A 17,862-nucleotide genomic window follows, 5' to 3' on the forward strand; every position below is an offset into this window, starting at 1 on the left:
GTAAAGCTTAATGAGACCGTAACCATTTAGTGCTTAACAACGTTTCTTTTGCATTTCCAAAACAAGTTATTTTTGAATATTGAACCTATTTAAAGAATTATTTTCAAATTTAAAATTTAGATTTAGTCATTACTTATAAATTATTATTATTAACAACACTACCGACGTTACCAGTGTGGCCATCCTCGCGGCAAACATCTGTTCACGGCGGTTGCTGTTGTGTTGTTCTTAACATCTAATTAGCTTCCCACCGGTTGCAATGAAAATAATTTTGAGCCTGCTGCTCCTGGCTCTCTCTATCGCTCAGTTGGACGCCTCAAGGTCAGCCACATCCGACCAGGCTCCCATTGTCGAGTGTCCCGGACGCAGTGTTCCCCAGCTCCGTGCGGAAGCGTCAGAGTCAGAGATCTCGCTGCTATTTTACTACGTGTCCTGGGCCAGCGAAGCACGGCAGGCACGACTGGTCTACAATGGACTGGCCCACTATTACCAGGAGTATGGCTTCTTTGGAGCCATCGATTGCTGGCACTTGCAGTGCAATTGCAGCCGTACTTTGATGCCGGCACCAGGAGTCGCCGGCGCAGGAGGTTATCCTGACAAATGGCCCACGCTGATCGTGCGCTACGGCCAAAAGCAGTTACTCCAGTACCAGGGCTCGTGGAGCTTTGAAGATCTCGCCCGGTTCATGAATAACCTGCTTCAGCCACTGGACCGGGCACACAGTAGTCAGGATCTCGCCGCCATTCGGAAGCACTCGGATGCGGTGGTTTTGGGTCTGCTTGACTCGCCAGACGACAAGGCCTACAATCTTTACTTGGCTGCCGGTCTGCGCTGGCTGGAACTGGATCCGGAGAGGAATATCCGCTTCACCGTGTACTTTGGCAACAGTGCCAGGAAGATGTTGAAGTCCTCGGAGGCCAAGCTGCCCCAGTTTGTAGTTATCGACAGCCGAAATGGAGTTCATACGTTTAATGGTACATCTGGAGTATGGAAGACCATCGACATTCTGCGCTGGGTACGGAGCACACTCAAAAATATGTCGCTGTTCTCCAATGGCTATGGCACTCCTATGACCATCGCCATGAAGGCACGACATGTCCCCGTGCTGGCTATGGGAGTTCGAATGAACCAATATCACCATGCTAGCGTCATGGGCGAGGAGATGGCTTACGCTCAAAAAAAGCAGTCGGAGGGGTGCGAAGACTACTGGAAAAAATTCGATAAACAATCTGAAGACATATCCTCCTCCCTAAATCAAGTTCCCAAGGAGCTGTTTGGGGATGGTGAACAAACCCGGACATGTTACCCGGCCTGGAGTAAAAACAAGACCACACTTAAGAACTATTATCGGATTAATAGGTATCTAAACCACCTATGGAGGCAGTACTCGCACCAGAACCATCCGAGTTATCGAAACGTCCCCCACTTGCTGCGGCTTCACTCCAGAAACCTTTGCCTGGCACACTCACAGCATGGAACGCCGGCCATAAAAATCGGCATTGCCAAAATGGTAACCAAATATGGCCAGCTCATTTGGCAGCACTCGACGGAGCGCGCAGCCCACAATCGGTCGCTGGGCGTGGTGATCTTCGATTCTGTGAAATATAGAGACTATCTACACCAGCTTGGCATTCAGCAAACCCATCAGCAGGTGCAGGTTTTCATCTTGGATGCGGCTGAAGAGTCACTGTATGTTATGCCACAGCAACACACATTCTCCTACGTAGCTCTTAAAGATTTTATACGGCAGTTTTACGCCAGAACATTGCCAAGGACTCACAAAAATGCTCTTGCCATGATGGAATCTGGGTTCAGTAGAAAATACAATAGACAGATGCTGTTGCAGGCAATCCAGCGACCAAATGTCACCAATGTGGTATTTATGCATCGTCCTGACTGCGCTCTGTCAGCCGTTCTATCCCAAGCATTTCTGCAGGTTTCGGCGCTGCTCGGCAGCCCCGAGGTGCACTTTGTACGCTTCGATAGCCAGGCTAATGATCTGCCCTGGGAGTTGGCCATGCCAACCACGCCGTCTCTAATTGTCTTCCCCCAGGCAAAGAGCGCGGAATCCGTGGTTTTCCCAACCGATGTGCGGATTGATGTGCAAAACGTTTTTGCATTTGTGATCGCCCAATTGGAGCCGGAGCAGCAGGTGCGTTCGGTCTTGACCAGCTGCAGGCGGCGGATGCGTAACGTTAGGAGCTGTCTTGACTTTGCCCGCAACCTGGTACTCCAGCACGTTAACCAATATCTCAAATTCTGGGATATCTATGAACGGGAGCGGGACGACATCCTTTCGCACCTAAGGGAGTTCAACAACTTGCACATGTCCATCGAAAGCAGCATTCGATTATAGCGAAATCCCCCTGAAATATAACTTTAGTTAAAAGTTACCGTTGATATTTCCTGTAGATCGTAAGGCTAAAGTTGTCTCTTCATAAGATATTTAACACTCATAGTTGTATAAATATACATACATATAAACAAAGGGTAAATCAATTTTTTTTCGTAGCTTTATTTTTAAACAAAGTTCAGGGACAATGTAAACAATCAAATGTGCGGCCGAAATGACTTTTGATTCAACTTCTTTTTTCTTCCACTAAAGTTCTGTTACTCAGCAAGATATGTGCTTATTCAGCCTCGGATATAATCGAATATTTGTTCTGCGCCCTTGTGAATGAGCCAAATGTGTGCATGTACGCTTTTTCCTTTCTGCAAATGGCATGAAAAAGGCTCGGTATTGTTTTGAAATTAAATTCTTCTTAATTTGGAATATTGAATAGTTGGGCCACATGATGGTAGCTACCACCGCATGTCTGAGCAATACAAAGCTTTCTTAGCAGAGTGCTTGCGTTTTCTAGACATATCTTGATTTCATTTTGATTCATACGATTGAATACATTATGATCCTTAGCCAAAAAGAACTCCAGTCTACGAGCGCGTAGATGATCCACCAAATGACTCCACATCTCAACCAATAGGGTGCCCAGGTCTCTTTCCCAGTCAGCACTTTCGAGGCGATGAAGCAAAACTGTTTTCAACATGTAGCTGGACAAGTGAGGCAATTTCCTGGCGTGGGCATCCCGCAATCCTTTCATCAGCCGTAGAACGTTCTTCAAATTATCCTTGCCCTTCATAATTTCGCGCTCCCAATGTGGTGCACAAACCATGAATGTGGTTCTCGGTTTAGCCGACTTCTTCTTCTGTTGCGGAATGGCGAACCATGGCCAATTATTGCTAACATCAGCAGGAACCGGGCAAATATCAAACGGCCATTGGCTTCCAGAGAATTCGAATGCTGGTACCAAATCAAAAGATATCGAGCGACTACCACAAACGGCTAAAATGGTATGGGCACAACCATACCCCTCAAGAGTATAGGTTAATTTGTAGACTCGATTACTGGTAGTGGCAATTGTCTGATTAGACCTGAATACCTTGCGGAATGCATTGCGTAGCCAGTCTTGAAGTACAATACGATGGATGCGTTGGGGATTGATTACGGTGAGATCAGCCTCTAAATAAATAAACCCTTGGTCGATCCGAGTCGGTCGGATATCAAATGGAAACTTTAGTTTCATGTGCAGATCAAATTCATCGGGCAAATTTAGCTTGACGCGATCCAAGTAACTTCCTAAAAGATACGTGTACATATATTTTTAGGTACATAATGTACATACATAACGATGAATTTACGAAAGTACAACATTTCTTGCAAAAATGATAAAACAAAATAAAGCAAGAGATATCAATTGTAATTGTATAGCGTTGGATTATCTCGACTTACATTTGTATTACTTCCGTCAATTTACACTTTTATTAAAAATAATATTGAATGCATTAGAAAATCGACCAGACAATGTCTTGTAACTAACATTATTCTATTTATTTGTTTTGTTTTTATATAGAAATATATGTAGAATATATGTAGAATATATGTAGATATTTAAAATTAAATAACTTACCTCCAAGACTGAGTCCGTCGAATACCTGGCGAAAGGTTTTGTCTACCCGCTTAAGTTCGTCAACTACATAGTTTTGAATTTCCTCGGCTTCCTTGGTATATACGGCCCTTTCATTGTCAGAGATTGACAATTTCTCAAGAATTCTTTGAAAATGATTAGCGGTACTCATTTTTTCACAGAAGCCTAACGTTGAACTTCCAAATCAAAACTTTTAGGAACGAATGAGGCCGCATTTGCTGCGGTTCTTGATTTTATTAATTACGTTGTTGTACCGCGCTGATTCTTCGCATTCATGTGTGGTGAAAAAGCGATTTCACCATTTACCGCGACGACCAACACTATTTTAGAGATGCACTAAGAATCCACAATAAATGACTGAAAAAATAAGGAGGAGCAGGAATCAGGATGTCCAGGATACAGCGATCAAGATTACTCCACGCAGCTCCAAGTACAAAAACCAGCACAGGAAACGGGAGCAGCAAACCTCTCTTCTGGACTTTGTCATCAAGCCGAGACCAAAAACACAAAGGCAAACAAAGGCACATAAACTTCAAAAGACACATTTAGCCATAACAAGAGGTAGCTACATAGTTTACAAACCCAAGGGCAAAACCCGCCTTGATCCCAAGAAGAAGATCACCAGGTTGAAGAAGTCCGTACGTGTATATCGCACTTCAAAGAAGGCGGAGAGAGAAGTCGCAGAGAATGATCTTGAAGGAGTCCCAGTAGTTGGTCAAGATATCAATCCGAATGCTATTCCGCTGGAGCAACAAGTTCAAAACCTATCACTTAGTAAAACCCCTGCACCCAACAACCCTTCACAAGCAAAAACAGTACATGCCATTCACTCACGGCGATTTAGAAGGTTTGATTACACTGGTTGTACCTTCTTTAAACGTTGAAATATCATGTTTGATCTCTTCCAGCTATTGTGACAACTGCACCCGTCCTCGCCTCAAGGAGTTGTCCACTCAGTTGTTAAGGGACCTGGATCGATTTCAGAAGCGCGCCTTTGCCAAAAACGAGATTAAAGCGCGTGCACATCCCCGCCTGGTTTTGGGTGTTCGAGAAGCTCTGGCGAGGCTAAGGATAAACAAGGTGAAATTGTTGTTCCTGGCCACTGACTGCGAAATCTGCCCCGGCGAAAGTGAGTAATCGAATTGTTCGCAAATCAGCCATTAATAATATCCGCTTAAAAAGGTGGTCTAGATGCGACTATAGAAGGCTTGAAATTCCAATGCCAGCAGCAACAAGTGCCCTATTGCTTTCCTCTGCTGAGAAGGGAGCTTTCTTATGCCCTCCAAAAGCGAGCGCAAATTTGTTGCGTTGCTATCCTTGACTTTGACGGAGCGAATGCAACCTACGCAGATCTTCTTAATGAAATAGAGGATGCCCGTGCGGAGTACAAACGCAGAACTGCTTCGTGAGAGTTTATTTCGTGACAAATAAATATAAGTAAAAGTGCCAGGAGGACGTGCTCGAAACATCGAATAAAACATTCAAGAAAACAAAGTTTAGACCGCCGGTGTCATGGTCGTGGTGACGAAATCACGCAGCGTGGAGCTAATATTATCCATATCGGTGGCGGCACCAACCAAGCCGGCGGTGTCATTAAGCGAGTTGAACGTCTGTATAGCCTCTTTGGCCTGCTGGGCGGCCAAATTGAACTGAATCAGGATGATCAGGTAGCTAGTGATCCCGCCACTCACACCATACAATGTTTCCATGTCCAGGGTAAAGAAGCCGCAAGCCGAAAAGTCCACCGAGTGGTTGAGCAATTTTAGCGATAGGTGGTTAACAATTTCGTAGAGAAGATTATCATCGGCCACCACGCCACATTTGTGCAGACTGATTCCTGTGCGCTTGGAGGCCTGCGACGTTTTCCAACTCAGGTAGATGAGGTACACGCATTTTCCAGACGTATAACTTAGAACTATAACAGTGATGAAGGGATTCTTGGCGGAACGGAAAAGCGATGGTATCGATTGGTACTGTGTAGCGCAGTAGAGGAAATAAAGTTGAGCAGTGAAAATCAGAAAACCATAGGCCATTAGAGATAGAATGGGATAGCTCCACAGCTCGTTCAAAGCTTTTCCGATTTCACAGATCTCGTCGTGCACCTGGCACAGGTTGTTTAGTTTCTCCTCTACCTTAGCGGCATTTCCCAGCTCGCTTTCATGGACCATGTTAGTGGCCAGGGGAGGCGGTGGAGGCTTCCTGCTGGCCGCATCAATTGCTTCACCAAAGGAGTTCATGGAGTGGGCCACTGGTGCTACTTTGTTTTTCCCCGAACCAGACACTGAACTCTTGCCAATGGAACCTATGTCCATACCTCCTAGTTCCTTGTACAGATACTCCAGGTTGCTGTCATACTGAGGCGGCTGGGAGCTGTCCAGAGGAGGCGGAACCTCTTGATTGCCTCGCAGCCACAGCTTATGCTTCTCGTGCGTGTCCACCAGTTCCTCTAGGGTGGCGTTTATGGCCTCGAAGCGTTCTTTCAACGCATATAACGAAACAGCGAACCAGATCTTGTCTAGCGTGTTGATGAACGTGGGAATGGCGGACACTATCCATAACAAGGACATCCATTGACTATAGTCCACCAGCTTGACATAGGTGCTCACCAAAATGGACAACTCAAAGATGACCGTCATGATCAGCATAATTCGTATGCGCCGTCCAATTGTACTGTTGTCCATAACACACCCCTCTTTGTAAAGGCGCTCATCCACCAGACGGATGCGCTCGTAAAGCTCTCCAATTCTACCCTGGTTTCGTAACGCGGTCAACTGGTCGGAGACCATCATAATCAGACCGATATAGGTCAGGAACAAGCCAATCACGAAAGTCAAGGTGCCTGGGAAGAATGAATAACATGGTTATGAGTTTGCACCTTTCAAGGCGGATGGTTAACTGACTCTGCGAGGCCTTTAGGCTGCGGTCCTCCTCTCCAAAGGAATATATCAAAATATTATAGAGCACAACGTAGAGTATTAAAGTACTCAGCATGTAAATCATGCCATTACGGGATTTCTCCAGCAGATTCCTAGATCGAAACTTCTCGAGATCCTGTGGCAGAATTCCAGCTATCTTGGATATGAAGAACAGTTGCTGGAACTGCTGCAATAGTGGTTGCACTGCGTCCTCCGCCTGCGCCATGTTGTCCATTGAACACTACAGCTTTGAATAACCGATTCCCACTAACATCAAGTTATTACCTGCAGAGTGCACTTAGCCTAATTAATTGACCCCTCCGCCCCTAATCGATACTATCAACATGGTCTATCTACTGCGCCATGTTTGGGACAAGAAACGCGGATGAGCTTACTTCTTGTGGTGTTTATTAAATGGAAAAATTTCATGGGTTTTATATTGGATATATATGTCTGTAAATTTAAAGCCAAATGTACACGGCATTATTAATATTCAATGCGAATAATTTTCTAGAATGAGAAATCTGCCTCCAAAATCCGTGTCAGATGTTTTTCTTGTGGTGGCTGTTACACATAAAAGTTTATTTAGTTTTGTTCTGGCGGCGTTCATTCTGTTTTCGCTCCTCCTGCAAATAATTAAGAGCATTACTGGTATTGCCTTTAAACGGTGCAAAAGCAAAGGACATAAATATAATTTCACAAACAGCTAGAGAACTTTGCAAAAAGTTTCATTGGCAGTTTTTGGAAATAAATATACTTCCCACAAGTGGTTTATATAGACCTAAGGATCCTAGCCTGACTGTGAAAGTACACTTATTGCCTTGGCTGCAGGAAATACCGTTTAAAATGGTTTTTCACATCGAATTTTATACTGGAAGCTTTTGCAAAGTGATCAGCATGTTTTCGAGGATAATCTGATTGAGCTATTTTGGGCAACTGGCTCCGGCTTGAGCTATCTTAAACCATGAAGGTCTTGAGCTGGGTAAGGGGGCTATATAACAACTGATCGTTGGGATAAACCCTTGTCGCGGAAACATACCTTTTGCGTCAGTATAATCAGCAAACGGCGGAACATGCTGAGTACATCGAAGAACAAATCTAAAGCGTGCTGCACCACATCTCGATTTCCGTTTCGGCACTTCTCCACAATGTTCTGTGTATCGTAGACGATGAAGGCAGCCATAACGAAAACGCCGACGTAAAGTTGAGTCTATAAGGAAAATAAGAATTTGTTAAGTATTACAATTATGAAATATTCAGTTTTCAATGCCTTGGAATGGAAATTAGAAATTAGATTTAGAGGATACAAATTAATACGCAAATTAATGGGCACTCACCACTTGCACGAAGTAGGACTTGAAGACCATGTTAAAGAGACTCAGCAGCGCCATGGTGTTGATGACGCTAACCAGCATCCCACCCAGATAGAGGTACTTGCCCTGCTCGGCCAGAAGGGCGGACAAGGAGAGCGAGATGAAGGTGACGAAGGTGCCCGTAAGGGCAGACAGGATTATTGCCGGATTTATGCTGCATATATAGCCGAGGAGCGGTCCGAGCGTCTGGCCGGAGCAGAATCCGAAGGCGTAGAGCATGCCCAAACGTGTATAATAGTTCTTGCCGTCATCCTTGTAGAAGTGCAGACCCAAGACCAGGACTAGAGTGGCCACCGCCGCCAGGACTCCAAGATCGAGAAAGTCACGCATCTGAAGCATGGCTCCCATGGCCGTGGCAGCGGCAGTGCTGCCCAGGACCATGTAAACCTTAGACAGGTGCTCGCGCACATAGGGCTCACTGAAGGAAATAAAAGGAGGACTATTAGTTTCAAGGTCCATCGATCCGATGGACAACTGTTGATGTGGTTGGATACCAAAACAACACGTCAGTGCAACGCACTTGGACCCCAACCTCTAAGGGGGTGACCCATCGGCATGTAATACTTACTAACGGTCACCGAGCCCGTTCATGAAGGTCTGGAAACGGTCGTTGATGTAATTCGCAGTATCTGCCATTGTAGTCTTTTTCGCACTTGCTCTTGCTAGTTTCCAGTAATATTACACATAAGTTTGTCAAACGGAGGAGTGAATTAGAACTGTTTGCACTGATGTTTTAAAACTGACTGTTTACTTTGTAAGGCCTACTCGGCTCTATTTTCTTGCCTTTTCTTTCTGTATTTCACGAAATCTGTTTTATCAGCTTTTAGTGTTGGATAAGTTGCTATAGGTTAGTGCTGACGACGTGGTCTTTTTACAGCTACATTTAGATTTGAACTTTATGCTCGTATTCATTATTAAACTCACCGTATACACATAAATACTTGTACAACATACTATAAATTAAGTTTAACATATAATCCTGTTAATTGAATAAATAAATAATACTCCAGTTCAATTTTGTATAAATCTTTTGGATTTTATACCAGCCTTTTTTTTTTCAAAACTAGAACACCGTCAGCACTGTTGATAAGGTGGTGTTTTCGACAATTGCCCACCTGAGTCAGTGTTGGGTAAACGGACATTTTTCGAACTTCCAGATGATTCTATGACGTGTTTTTCGGTTGCGCGCGCTGCCTACTTTCCATTTGAAAAGCAACGAAGTTCGAAACGACTAGTAAATGTTTTTTTTATTTCGCGCTAGATCCAAAAACAAGGTAATTGGCGTATTTTCTAAAAACATTGTACATGGTAAATAATAAACTATGGCAAATTGGGCGACTAGGTGCTGTTACTTGTCCATAAAACAAGAAAACTCTAAAAATTCTATAGTGTATATATAGGGTCCCAGAAGAATGGGACAACATTACCTGCTTTGGCATGACTTAACAGACAGTAATGGTTTGTATAAATTCATATGTAGTTTGTTTCATCGAGATCACAATCACAGTATAAATTGTACAAGACATCGTTAAGCTCATAATACTCTTAACACCTCTAGGCTCTCGCTCTGCGGAGAGTTACAGGTACTTTTCAAATCGTAGACTTGATTTAACAAGGTGTAATTGCAATTCGGGATTAGTGGGACATGATCTTAGTCGAGTATCGTTTACAAAATGTATATACAAATTAAAAGTAAAGCTAGAATTTAAAAAAGTAAAATGTAGATGATACAATTGGAGGCCTAAGTTGTGTAAAATGAGCCGCGAGTAGTACAGTATCTCGGGGGGAACTGAATGACTTTGTTCTTTTCTTGGAACCTATGTTAGGAACTACATCAGCTTGTAACGTTAGTATAGTTAACTACGATAAATGCGATTGGGACGTTTCTCTTTTAGAGTAATTTAGTCTAAAAATCATGGTATTTGGGCTAAAAGCACACACTCGACTTATTCTATACAAACATATGGTTTTCTCCATCCGTTTATGCGGATGGATTCAGTCGGCATTTGAATGCTACAAAAATTCACTCACACTCAGTCTCAAGCACACAATTATGATCGACTTAAGTTTAATTGTTAAATAAAAACAAGATTAAACAAATGCGTGGAGAATGTTTACAACAAAAGATCGCGAAATATTTGAAAATACATTAGGGATAACGATTTTCGGCCTCAGTCGGCAAAATGATTTTGTTAATATAACAATTTCCATATTAATTGCACGCACAAGTGCAATAATTTTGTAATTTTTACATACAATTTTGTTGTACAATTATAAAGTCATTAACTAATAAGATGTTTTTTTTTTTATATAATAAGAGTACAAGAAGACACACAATACAAGACAGTTTTGGTAAAGGTTTTTTCTGGAACAATTCTTTTTTTCATACGTTTATGTTTTATTAAATAAACCGAAATTTTAGAGTACAATAATATTGAAATTCTGCTGCGAAGACGGCGGTGCAGGAATGCTAGTTGTTTGTTGTTTGATGATCCAGTGCGCATCAGTGTCTATAATGTCCCACGCTGACTGTCCCCTTGGCTTCTCCATCGATCCTCCTGCTACTGCTGCTGACTTCGGTCTGCCGGTCTTGATGTTGCCAGGATTCTGTGATGTGAAGTTGGATGGATCCAGAGGCAGTCCCCGTCCGTCGTTGGTAAAATCTTGTCAGCATTTCGGCTTATTATAGTATGTCTAGAAGAACTATGCTGTTTGCCATATTCATATCCTACGTATTGGTAATGTTAGATACAAATCGAAAATCTGTTAATTGTGGCTAGCTTGTCATCCCACCAAGCTGCGGCTTATTGTTTGTTAATAGAGTGTGTTTAGTATATCTGTGTTGCATCTTTACACTTGATTACGGGTCCACTGGCGATGGTTCCAACTTCCACTTACGGCAGTCAATGCCGGGAACGGTGCTCCTCACGCCTGTCGCGATCACGCTCCCGCTCGCGGTCGCGGTCTCGATCGCGGTCGCGTCGCTCACGGTCCGAGGAGCGGTACCTTTCCCGATCCTCGTAGTAGCGCTTCGATGATGGCGCCTCCGCTGCTTCGGCGACTACGGGTTCCGGCGACTTTCGTGGACGCACCGATCGGCTGTTTTCGGATTATGGGATTGAAATTAACGCAAGGTTTTCATTTCGAGCTTAAAAATAATTCGCTTAATTGTCACCGTATATTGTTGCACAAAAGAGCAAAAATATTCTGATGAGCCTAAACAGTTACAATTCAAGCTAACATCTTTACAGAAAGCTTTTAATGAAAATAAAAAATTTGAAAAGCCTATACCTTAAAAATACTACCTTTTAATAAATTATACATTTTTCCAAATATTTTAAAATAAAGTTTCGTCTGACTTTACAAATCTACACTTGTTTTTACAGCAAAAGTAAAAAATCTGTTTACGAGTGAATAAATTATGAGTTCTATGCTATTTAAATGAAGCACTATGATTAATTAATCAGCAACTTTTAAATGAGACAGTGAAGCGAATTTTTAGAAGTAGAACGTCTTTACCTGTCATCCCTGTAGTGATCTGGAGCCTGGCGTTCACGTTCTCTACTGCGAGACCTCTCTCTGTAGCTTCTAGAAAATGAATACGGAATTAAGTGTGAGGCTTACACATGGTAGAACCAAAACTTACCCGCCATCCCGTTCACGCTCACGATCCCGATCGCGTTCCCGCTCCCGAGATCGCTCGCGGTACCTGGACGTGGAACGCTCACGTCGCTGTCGGCTGCGATGAGATCGCTCCCTCGACCGCGACCTTTCGCGCCTATTGTAGCTCTTGGCCTCGATGCCATGCAACGTGTCCTGCAGCGAGCTAATCAGAATTTTGCATCGCTCATCGTGCGCTACCTTGGACTGTTTGATCAGTGAAATGGCTGTGACCAGTGTCTCGATGGCGCTCGAGTATTCACCAGCGGCTGCATCAGAAACAGCTCTGAAAATAAATTAGCATAAAAAGGGAATTGATATTTGATCAACAAAGTAATTAATTATCTAGATAATTTATTAATTAGACCGGATCTGAGTCATAGTTTCAATAATTGGAATTTTCTATGAATTCGACTTAGGAATGGGTTAGTTTTTAAATAATAACTACAAGTTTTGACCTCGTTAAAGAAAACATTTTAAAAACCTTTGCACTCACCTGGCGATCGCCGAACTGCTGACTGTGCGATTTCTGCTCATCACCTCCTCGAACTCCACCTCCGTCAGTTGCGGACCCATCTGCTGCGGATCGGGGAAGGGACCTGGTGGCTTACCCTGCGGTGGCGGCCACGGACCACGTGGTCCATGCTGGGCGAACTGGGGTGGCGGTCCATGCTGTGGCGTCATGTTCATGCCCTGTTGCGGTGGCATATTCATGCCTGGCTGTGGACCTGGTGCTCCGTGGGGCGGGCCACCCATGCCCGGATGCTGGGCAGGACCACCAGGCTGGTTAAAGAATGCTGGGTTCACGTGGGGTGCGGGTGCGCCGTGTGGTCCGCCCGGACCTGGTGCTGGGGGAAGGCCACGTGGCGGACCTTGCGGCGGGAAACCACCGTGCATGGGTGGACGACGCCAGTCGGGACCTGCCGGACCCCTGACGGGCATGCCCATTGGGCCTCCTTGGAACTGCAAGGCAGAAGAGACAAGATTATTTACTGTTCCCAATGATCGGATCGAATCGGTTTCTAAGCTATAGTATGAGTTTGTGTTGCATGGGTTGATCTGTGGAATTACTGAAAATGTTCTGAATACATCGCTTAAGACTAAGTTAACTAAGGTTAACTTAAGTTGGGTTAGTCTTCCTTTATCTCGCCTTCTCTCTGGCTTCGTTAGAATTATATTATGGCATAGATACAAAGAGGACTCAGTGCTTTGGGGATTGTTACCATTGGTCGCTGCGGTGGTCCGTTCGGTGGACCTGGTCGCGGCCCGCCTGGCCGCTGACCTGGCCATTGGCCCTGCGCTGACGGATACCGGGGTGGCGGCTGTTGGTTCCCCATGAGCCCGCCTTGCGGATGCATTGGCGGCTATATTAATACGAATTACGTTTTATATTGAAGTAGTAGTTGTTGTTGTGGGGTAGAAGTGTGCGTAAGCGTTGTCAAAGACATGGAATAGAACATAAATCGTAATACATAAACATTTTGTATAACAATAGCGGGCCATTATACACAATTACAAATACTAGGGGGGGAAATACATTAACGCAATTAAATCAAAAGTATATATTATTTGAGTGGAACCAGGAAGGCACTGCTCTTGATTTTAATTTATTACATGTGCTTTTTTTTGTTGAAAGTCTATGACTAGAGTACAAAAGGAGTAAAAAGAATACAAACTGCCTTAGGCCGAGGAGTGCTACAAAAAATTGCTCTGAAATTACTTGTGAATTAATAGAAGTAAAGAATAAGAATAGTACTTAAAGACATAAATAAAAATTCTTAGAAACTTAATTTGTACGACAGCTTTAGTTTAGTTTATAAATTATCAAATGAAATACTAACAAGAGATCGGATATTTCAGATTGTTTATATCTCACATCTAAAGTCGTTATTGTTTTCTCTAAATTGTAAAACTAAGTTTCTACGTTTAATTTACAAAAGAATATCGAACAACTGAAGTAGAACATATTCGTTTATAAACTATACATGAAGTCGTATATTTAGGGTTTCTAATTTTACCTAAGTAAGCAAATTTTGCATTCAGAACAATTTTGATGGAAATAGGAAATAATGTAGGAATGTAGAAACAAAACAAATTAGAACCGAGCGATATTTCTACAAACGATGAGACCTCTTGGGGCCATGTGGGGCTAAAACAGTGGTTGTGTACCTGCATTCGTGGAGGTCCTGAGTTGGGTCCGCCCACCTGGGGAACCTGCGACATGTGCTGCGGTCGGTACTGGCCCGGCTGCATGATGGAGTTCATCCCGCGCGGTGGATGTCCCGGTGGTCCACCTCCTTGCGGTCCTCCTGGATGTCCGGTGGGCATTGGCCCGCCACCCATACTGGGTGGTGCCGGACCCCTGGGCGGTCCATTCTGCTGCGGCGGCGGCACTGGACGCGTCTTTTGCAGACTCTCGAATTGGGTGAGTGCCTGCTTGCTGGGATACGTGACCACCGGCGCTTGGCCGTGCATCTCCTTCTTGGGCAGCTGGTCGAGCACGGCGCGCAGGCTAGATTCTGAGCCGAGGGAGATTACACTGAAGCCCTTCGACTGACCGTTGGCCCTGTTCTCAAAAAACTTCACTTCCTGTAGATCACTCACGCCAATGTCTCGCAGCGAATTGGCGATATCCTGGTCAGTGGTCCACCATGTGAGATTGCCCACATAAAGCTGGTAGCGGCGATTCATGGTCGGAGTGAGGCTACCACTGCTCTGATGGTACACCCCATTGGGACCACCGGAATTCCGTTCGCCGGGTTCCCCGGAGCCTGGCCCTGCGGCTCCATCTGCGGAGGGCGTTCCACCGCCCCCGCCACCTGAGGCGGCCGATTCGGTGGGACCGCCTATGTCATCGTATAGGTCTACTCCATCGCCTCCAAATTCGTCCTGTGCGGATAAAGCAAAGTAATTAACAAGTGGGTCAAACTGTTGTGGGAATCCCGTAAAATCGTTAAAAATAAACGATCAAGTCTTGTTTTTTTTACAAATTCGATTTTACTCTATTTTTACTTTAGAATTTTTAGAATGTATAGTTATTGGGATTCGTACAATTCTCTACATTTCCATGGCTAAAGAAATTAAAAAAAATTACGTTTCATTTTTATATAAATATAATATCCCTGCACTCAGTTCCTAGAACCCTACTTTACAAGGTACCAAGTGGTCGAGTTCGCCCAAGACGCCGTTCTACCCCCTAACGCAATTCTTTCGGACATCGATCCACCCTACTGTATACATACACACGCGGCTTGCAGAGCGACTGCCTTTTTCCCATGGCTTACCTGAGCCTGCCCGGCAAAGTCCTTGTCGAGGTCCTCCGCGTACAGATCCAAGACCACGTCGGCCATGTTGAGCCGGAAAAGTTGCTATTCCTAGGCGTAATTACTGATTTTTCACCGCTTTTCCCAATTTTCGCACGCACACTAAGACACTCGCCAATCTTTCCGTCTCTGTCCCACTTGCACTCGCGCCTCGTACAGTTTCTTTTTTTTTGCGGGGGAGGGGGAAGCCGGAGCAGAAACCGGCGTGCTGCTGCGCGATTTAGCCGGGTAATCGCGCCCGCTGCACAATTAATTGATTAATTGCTTTGGCGCGTTGTTTTCCGTTGGGTGAATTCTGTAACTATTTACATTCTACTCGTGCACGAACTAGTTTCTTCAATCTTGCGAAAAAATTGTCAGCGTAAAATGGCGGAGCGGTGCAGTGTGACTGTAAAGCTGAAATGTGGAAAACCTATGCGGTATATTTTTGCTCGCATACTAGAAAATACCACATCCTGTTTGGGGTATTCCGCAATTTGACAGTTAATGAGAATACAACTACGATAAAATATATTTAATGAATAGAATTTAATTAGATGTGTTTGTTACCTAAATCGCTTTATTATTACCATAAAATAATCACAAATACTTGACATCAATTTCCAATTTGACTGTGGTCGTAGCGTGGACACAAACCATTGAAAATATATCGACTTCTATCGAATTTTGAATTTTAAAACCAACCGTTAGAACTTTCTTGAAATGTGTAATAAGTTCATTAGGTTCTTTGTTATTAAAAATCGACATGTGAAAATACTTAACATTCATTACAACACCCATAACAGGCATATCTTAATTTAAATATGCATACTTCTAATAAATTTGCCTTTTTAGGGGACCACCATCACACACACATTAATTTGCATAAATTGTTAATGCTGCCCAAAAACTATAGCCATGCATATATTAGATTTGCAGGTCCAAATAGACGCTGACCGTGTCACTTGCACAACTAGACAGCGCACTTGGCCAGAGCTCCAAATTTAGAATTTAAATATAGCAATTAAGCTGATTTATGCGGCCCGTCTGCAGGTTACAATAATTGCCGCTAACAACTCGGCTCTCCGAAATCTTCGAACTTGCTGGTGGCTGGGAACCGAGGAGATTGTGGCGCCGTCGACTTGGCCACTCGTATGCAAATGCGCGGTGAAAAATTGGGGGAAAAAAAAACCGAGGCAGCATTTTTTAGTCGGGCCTGTGAAAAAAAAGACACATATCCCGAAATCTAGTGCATGATTAGCCATGTTATTCGTGTATCTGATGTTTTTTCATTTTTCTTCTCGTATTTGGGCAGTAGTCCACCTGTTGGTATTTAGTTTTTAACTTTGGCTCTTTGACTCCCATATGTTAGTTGCGTTAATGAATTGCCTTAAATGTCAATTACCACTGGCTTTTATCGTCCAATCTGAACGGACGGCAATTATATTTGCTGCTCTCGCCTCATGCGATTGTGTGTTTAATTAACAAGAGTAATTAAATGGGTAATTACGATCTTTACAGCAATCAATCGATTTTTAAATGCTTCAGCGAATAAAGCTATTGCAGATTGGATTTTCGCGATTTGCATATGTGGAAATGTGTTTCCAATTCAAGGTGGGCGGTTCTTCAAGAGCAATCACGCAGATGGAAATCGACGGATGTTGGTGGCGAGGGTGCAGTCAATTGAAATTCTCGGCTAATCGCTGACATTTTTGGGACAGAATTGGGGCTCAAAGGTGCAACATTGAAGGGGAGGAGACTTACGCACGTAGTATTTATCTTAAATATACTGCACGCTTTTAAAATAACCAACAATAATAGGATAAAAATCAATTGCTATGAAAATATTGCGCATACGCCGTGTGGCCTTTGGCTGGCTATCATAAAAGTCGTATAAGTGTTATTGAATGTTTCCGATCACTTAGATCTACATAATGGCTACCACTCATATCAATTGCCCCCCATCGACCATTTCGGACGTGCGTAAGTCATGTCAAAAATTTATTGCGTGACCATTGGCTGGGATACTTTATCAAAAAGCGGCGCCGCAGCCTAACAAAGTGCCAACTTGCAACTTCCAAGCTTCCAACTGCCCAGTAGCCGTCGTGCCGCTCCACCACCATCAGTTGGGCAATGGATACGCAAAGAGAACATGCATAAATCTCACACCACAGCCGGCCATCAAGTGCACCTACACAGCAGCAGTCATTCGATGCGATTCGATTCGGTTCGGTCCTGGCCAAGTGTCGAGGTGCCAATTAAGGCTACACACTGCTGGGTATTTTGACCATATCATACTGCAAACTGCGAACTGTAAGCTACAAACTGCACTGCATGGATAATTTTTTTAACTCCGTGGAGCGACCGAAATGGACCAGGCCGAGTGTCATTTGATTCTTGTGGCAGGCTGGCGCGTTTCATGCGCCTTTGACATGCAACCAGGGTCCAAATCCAAAGCTCCATGCCGAGTCGGCACAGTTTACACGAATCACCAGCAAACAAAACAAAAAAAAAAAAAGAAAAAAAAAACCACCAGAAACCGACAAAAAGCGAACAAAAAACAAAAAAAAAAAAAAACATTACGAAATTTGTCGTCTGACAAAAAGCTTAGAAAACGATATAAATTAAA

The 17,862-nt window shown here is 43.8% G+C and overlaps 6 protein-coding genes and 1 long non-coding RNA gene across 9 annotated transcripts; 2 read left to right on the plus strand and 5 right to left on the minus strand.

Annotated features, from left to right (window-relative positions):
- The first annotated feature begins 207 nt into the window (after positions 1-207).
- On the plus strand, positions 208-2,485 carry CG13671 (uncharacterized protein). Its single transcript, NM_139945.3, has one exon. It carries the CDS (start codon positions 260-262, stop codon positions 2,354-2,356), a length of 2,097 nt encoding a protein of 698 aa, NP_648202.1. The 5' UTR covers positions 208-259; the 3' UTR covers positions 2,357-2,485.
- Positions 2,486-2,507: 22 nt separating this feature from the next.
- CG7194 (uncharacterized protein) lies at positions 2,508-4,203 on the minus strand. Its single transcript, NM_139946.2, has 2 exons — positions 3,966-4,203; positions 2,508-3,634 (listed from the first exon to the last, which is right to left on the minus strand). The coding sequence occupies exons 1-2, from the start codon at positions 4,132-4,134 to the stop codon at positions 2,763-2,765; spliced, it is 1,041 nt and encodes a 346-aa protein (NP_648203.1). The 5' UTR covers positions 4,135-4,203; the 3' UTR covers positions 2,508-2,762.
- Positions 4,204-4,300: 97 nt separating this feature from the next.
- On the plus strand, positions 4,301-5,469 carry Sbp2 (SECIS-binding protein 2). The gene is made up of 3 exons (NM_139947.3): positions 4,301-4,830; positions 4,892-5,112; positions 5,166-5,469. Exons 1-3 carry the CDS (start codon positions 4,337-4,339, stop codon positions 5,390-5,392), a joined length of 942 nt encoding a protein of 313 aa, NP_648204.1. The 5' UTR covers positions 4,301-4,336; the 3' UTR covers positions 5,393-5,469.
- Positions 5,470-5,479: 10 nt separating this feature from the next.
- On the minus strand, positions 5,480-7,124 carry Gr66a (Gustatory receptor 66a; the record flags this gene model as incomplete). Its single annotated transcript, NM_079247.3, has 2 exons — positions 5,480-6,822; positions 6,884-7,124. 2 exons carry the CDS (start codon positions 7,122-7,124, stop codon positions 5,480-5,482), a joined length of 1,584 nt encoding a protein of 527 aa, NP_523971.3.
- Positions 7,125-7,288: 164 nt separating this feature from the next.
- On the minus strand, positions 7,289-9,085 carry BI-1 (Bax Inhibitor-1). 2 transcript variants are annotated; one of them, NM_168262.3, is made up of 5 exons: positions 8,840-9,085; positions 8,236-8,689; positions 7,938-8,108; positions 7,737-7,876; positions 7,289-7,524 (listed from the first exon to the last, which is right to left on the minus strand). In NM_168262.3, exons 1-4 carry the CDS (start codon positions 8,905-8,907, stop codon positions 7,856-7,858), a joined length of 714 nt encoding a protein of 237 aa, NP_729358.1. In that variant the 5' UTR covers positions 8,908-9,085; the 3' UTR covers positions 7,289-7,524; positions 7,737-7,855. The 2 variants fall into 2 exon arrangements, with proteins under 2 accessions (NP_729358.1, NP_648205.1); NM_139948.4 differs by lacking the exon at positions 7,737-7,876.
- A 409-nt stretch (positions 9,086-9,494) lies between these two features.
- On the minus strand, positions 9,495-10,656 carry lncRNA:CR45409 (long non-coding RNA:CR45409). The gene has a single exon (NR_124832.1). It is a non-coding gene; the product is annotated as a long non-coding RNA:CR45409 (long non-coding RNA).
- Positions 10,637-15,646, minus strand: Cpsf6 (Cleavage and polyadenylation specific factor 6). 2 transcript variants are annotated; one of them, NM_139949.3, is made up of 7 exons: positions 15,216-15,646; positions 14,101-14,820; positions 13,155-13,295; positions 12,428-12,894; positions 11,918-12,217; positions 11,791-11,859; positions 10,637-11,370 (listed from the first exon to the last, which is right to left on the minus strand). In NM_139949.3, exons 1-7 carry the CDS (start codon positions 15,279-15,281, stop codon positions 11,175-11,177), a joined length of 1,959 nt encoding a protein of 652 aa, NP_648206.1. In that variant the 5' UTR covers positions 15,282-15,646; the 3' UTR covers positions 10,637-11,174. The 2 variants fall into 2 exon arrangements, with proteins under 2 accessions (NP_648206.1, NP_001246665.1); NM_001259736.1 differs by lacking the exon at positions 13,155-13,295.
- Positions 15,647-17,862: the final 2,216 nt, after the last annotated feature.

This window comes from Drosophila melanogaster, chromosome 3L, assembly GCF_000001215.4.
Source record: "Drosophila melanogaster chromosome 3L".
Taxonomy (NCBI): domain Eukaryota; kingdom Metazoa; phylum Arthropoda; class Insecta; order Diptera; family Drosophilidae; genus Drosophila; species Drosophila melanogaster.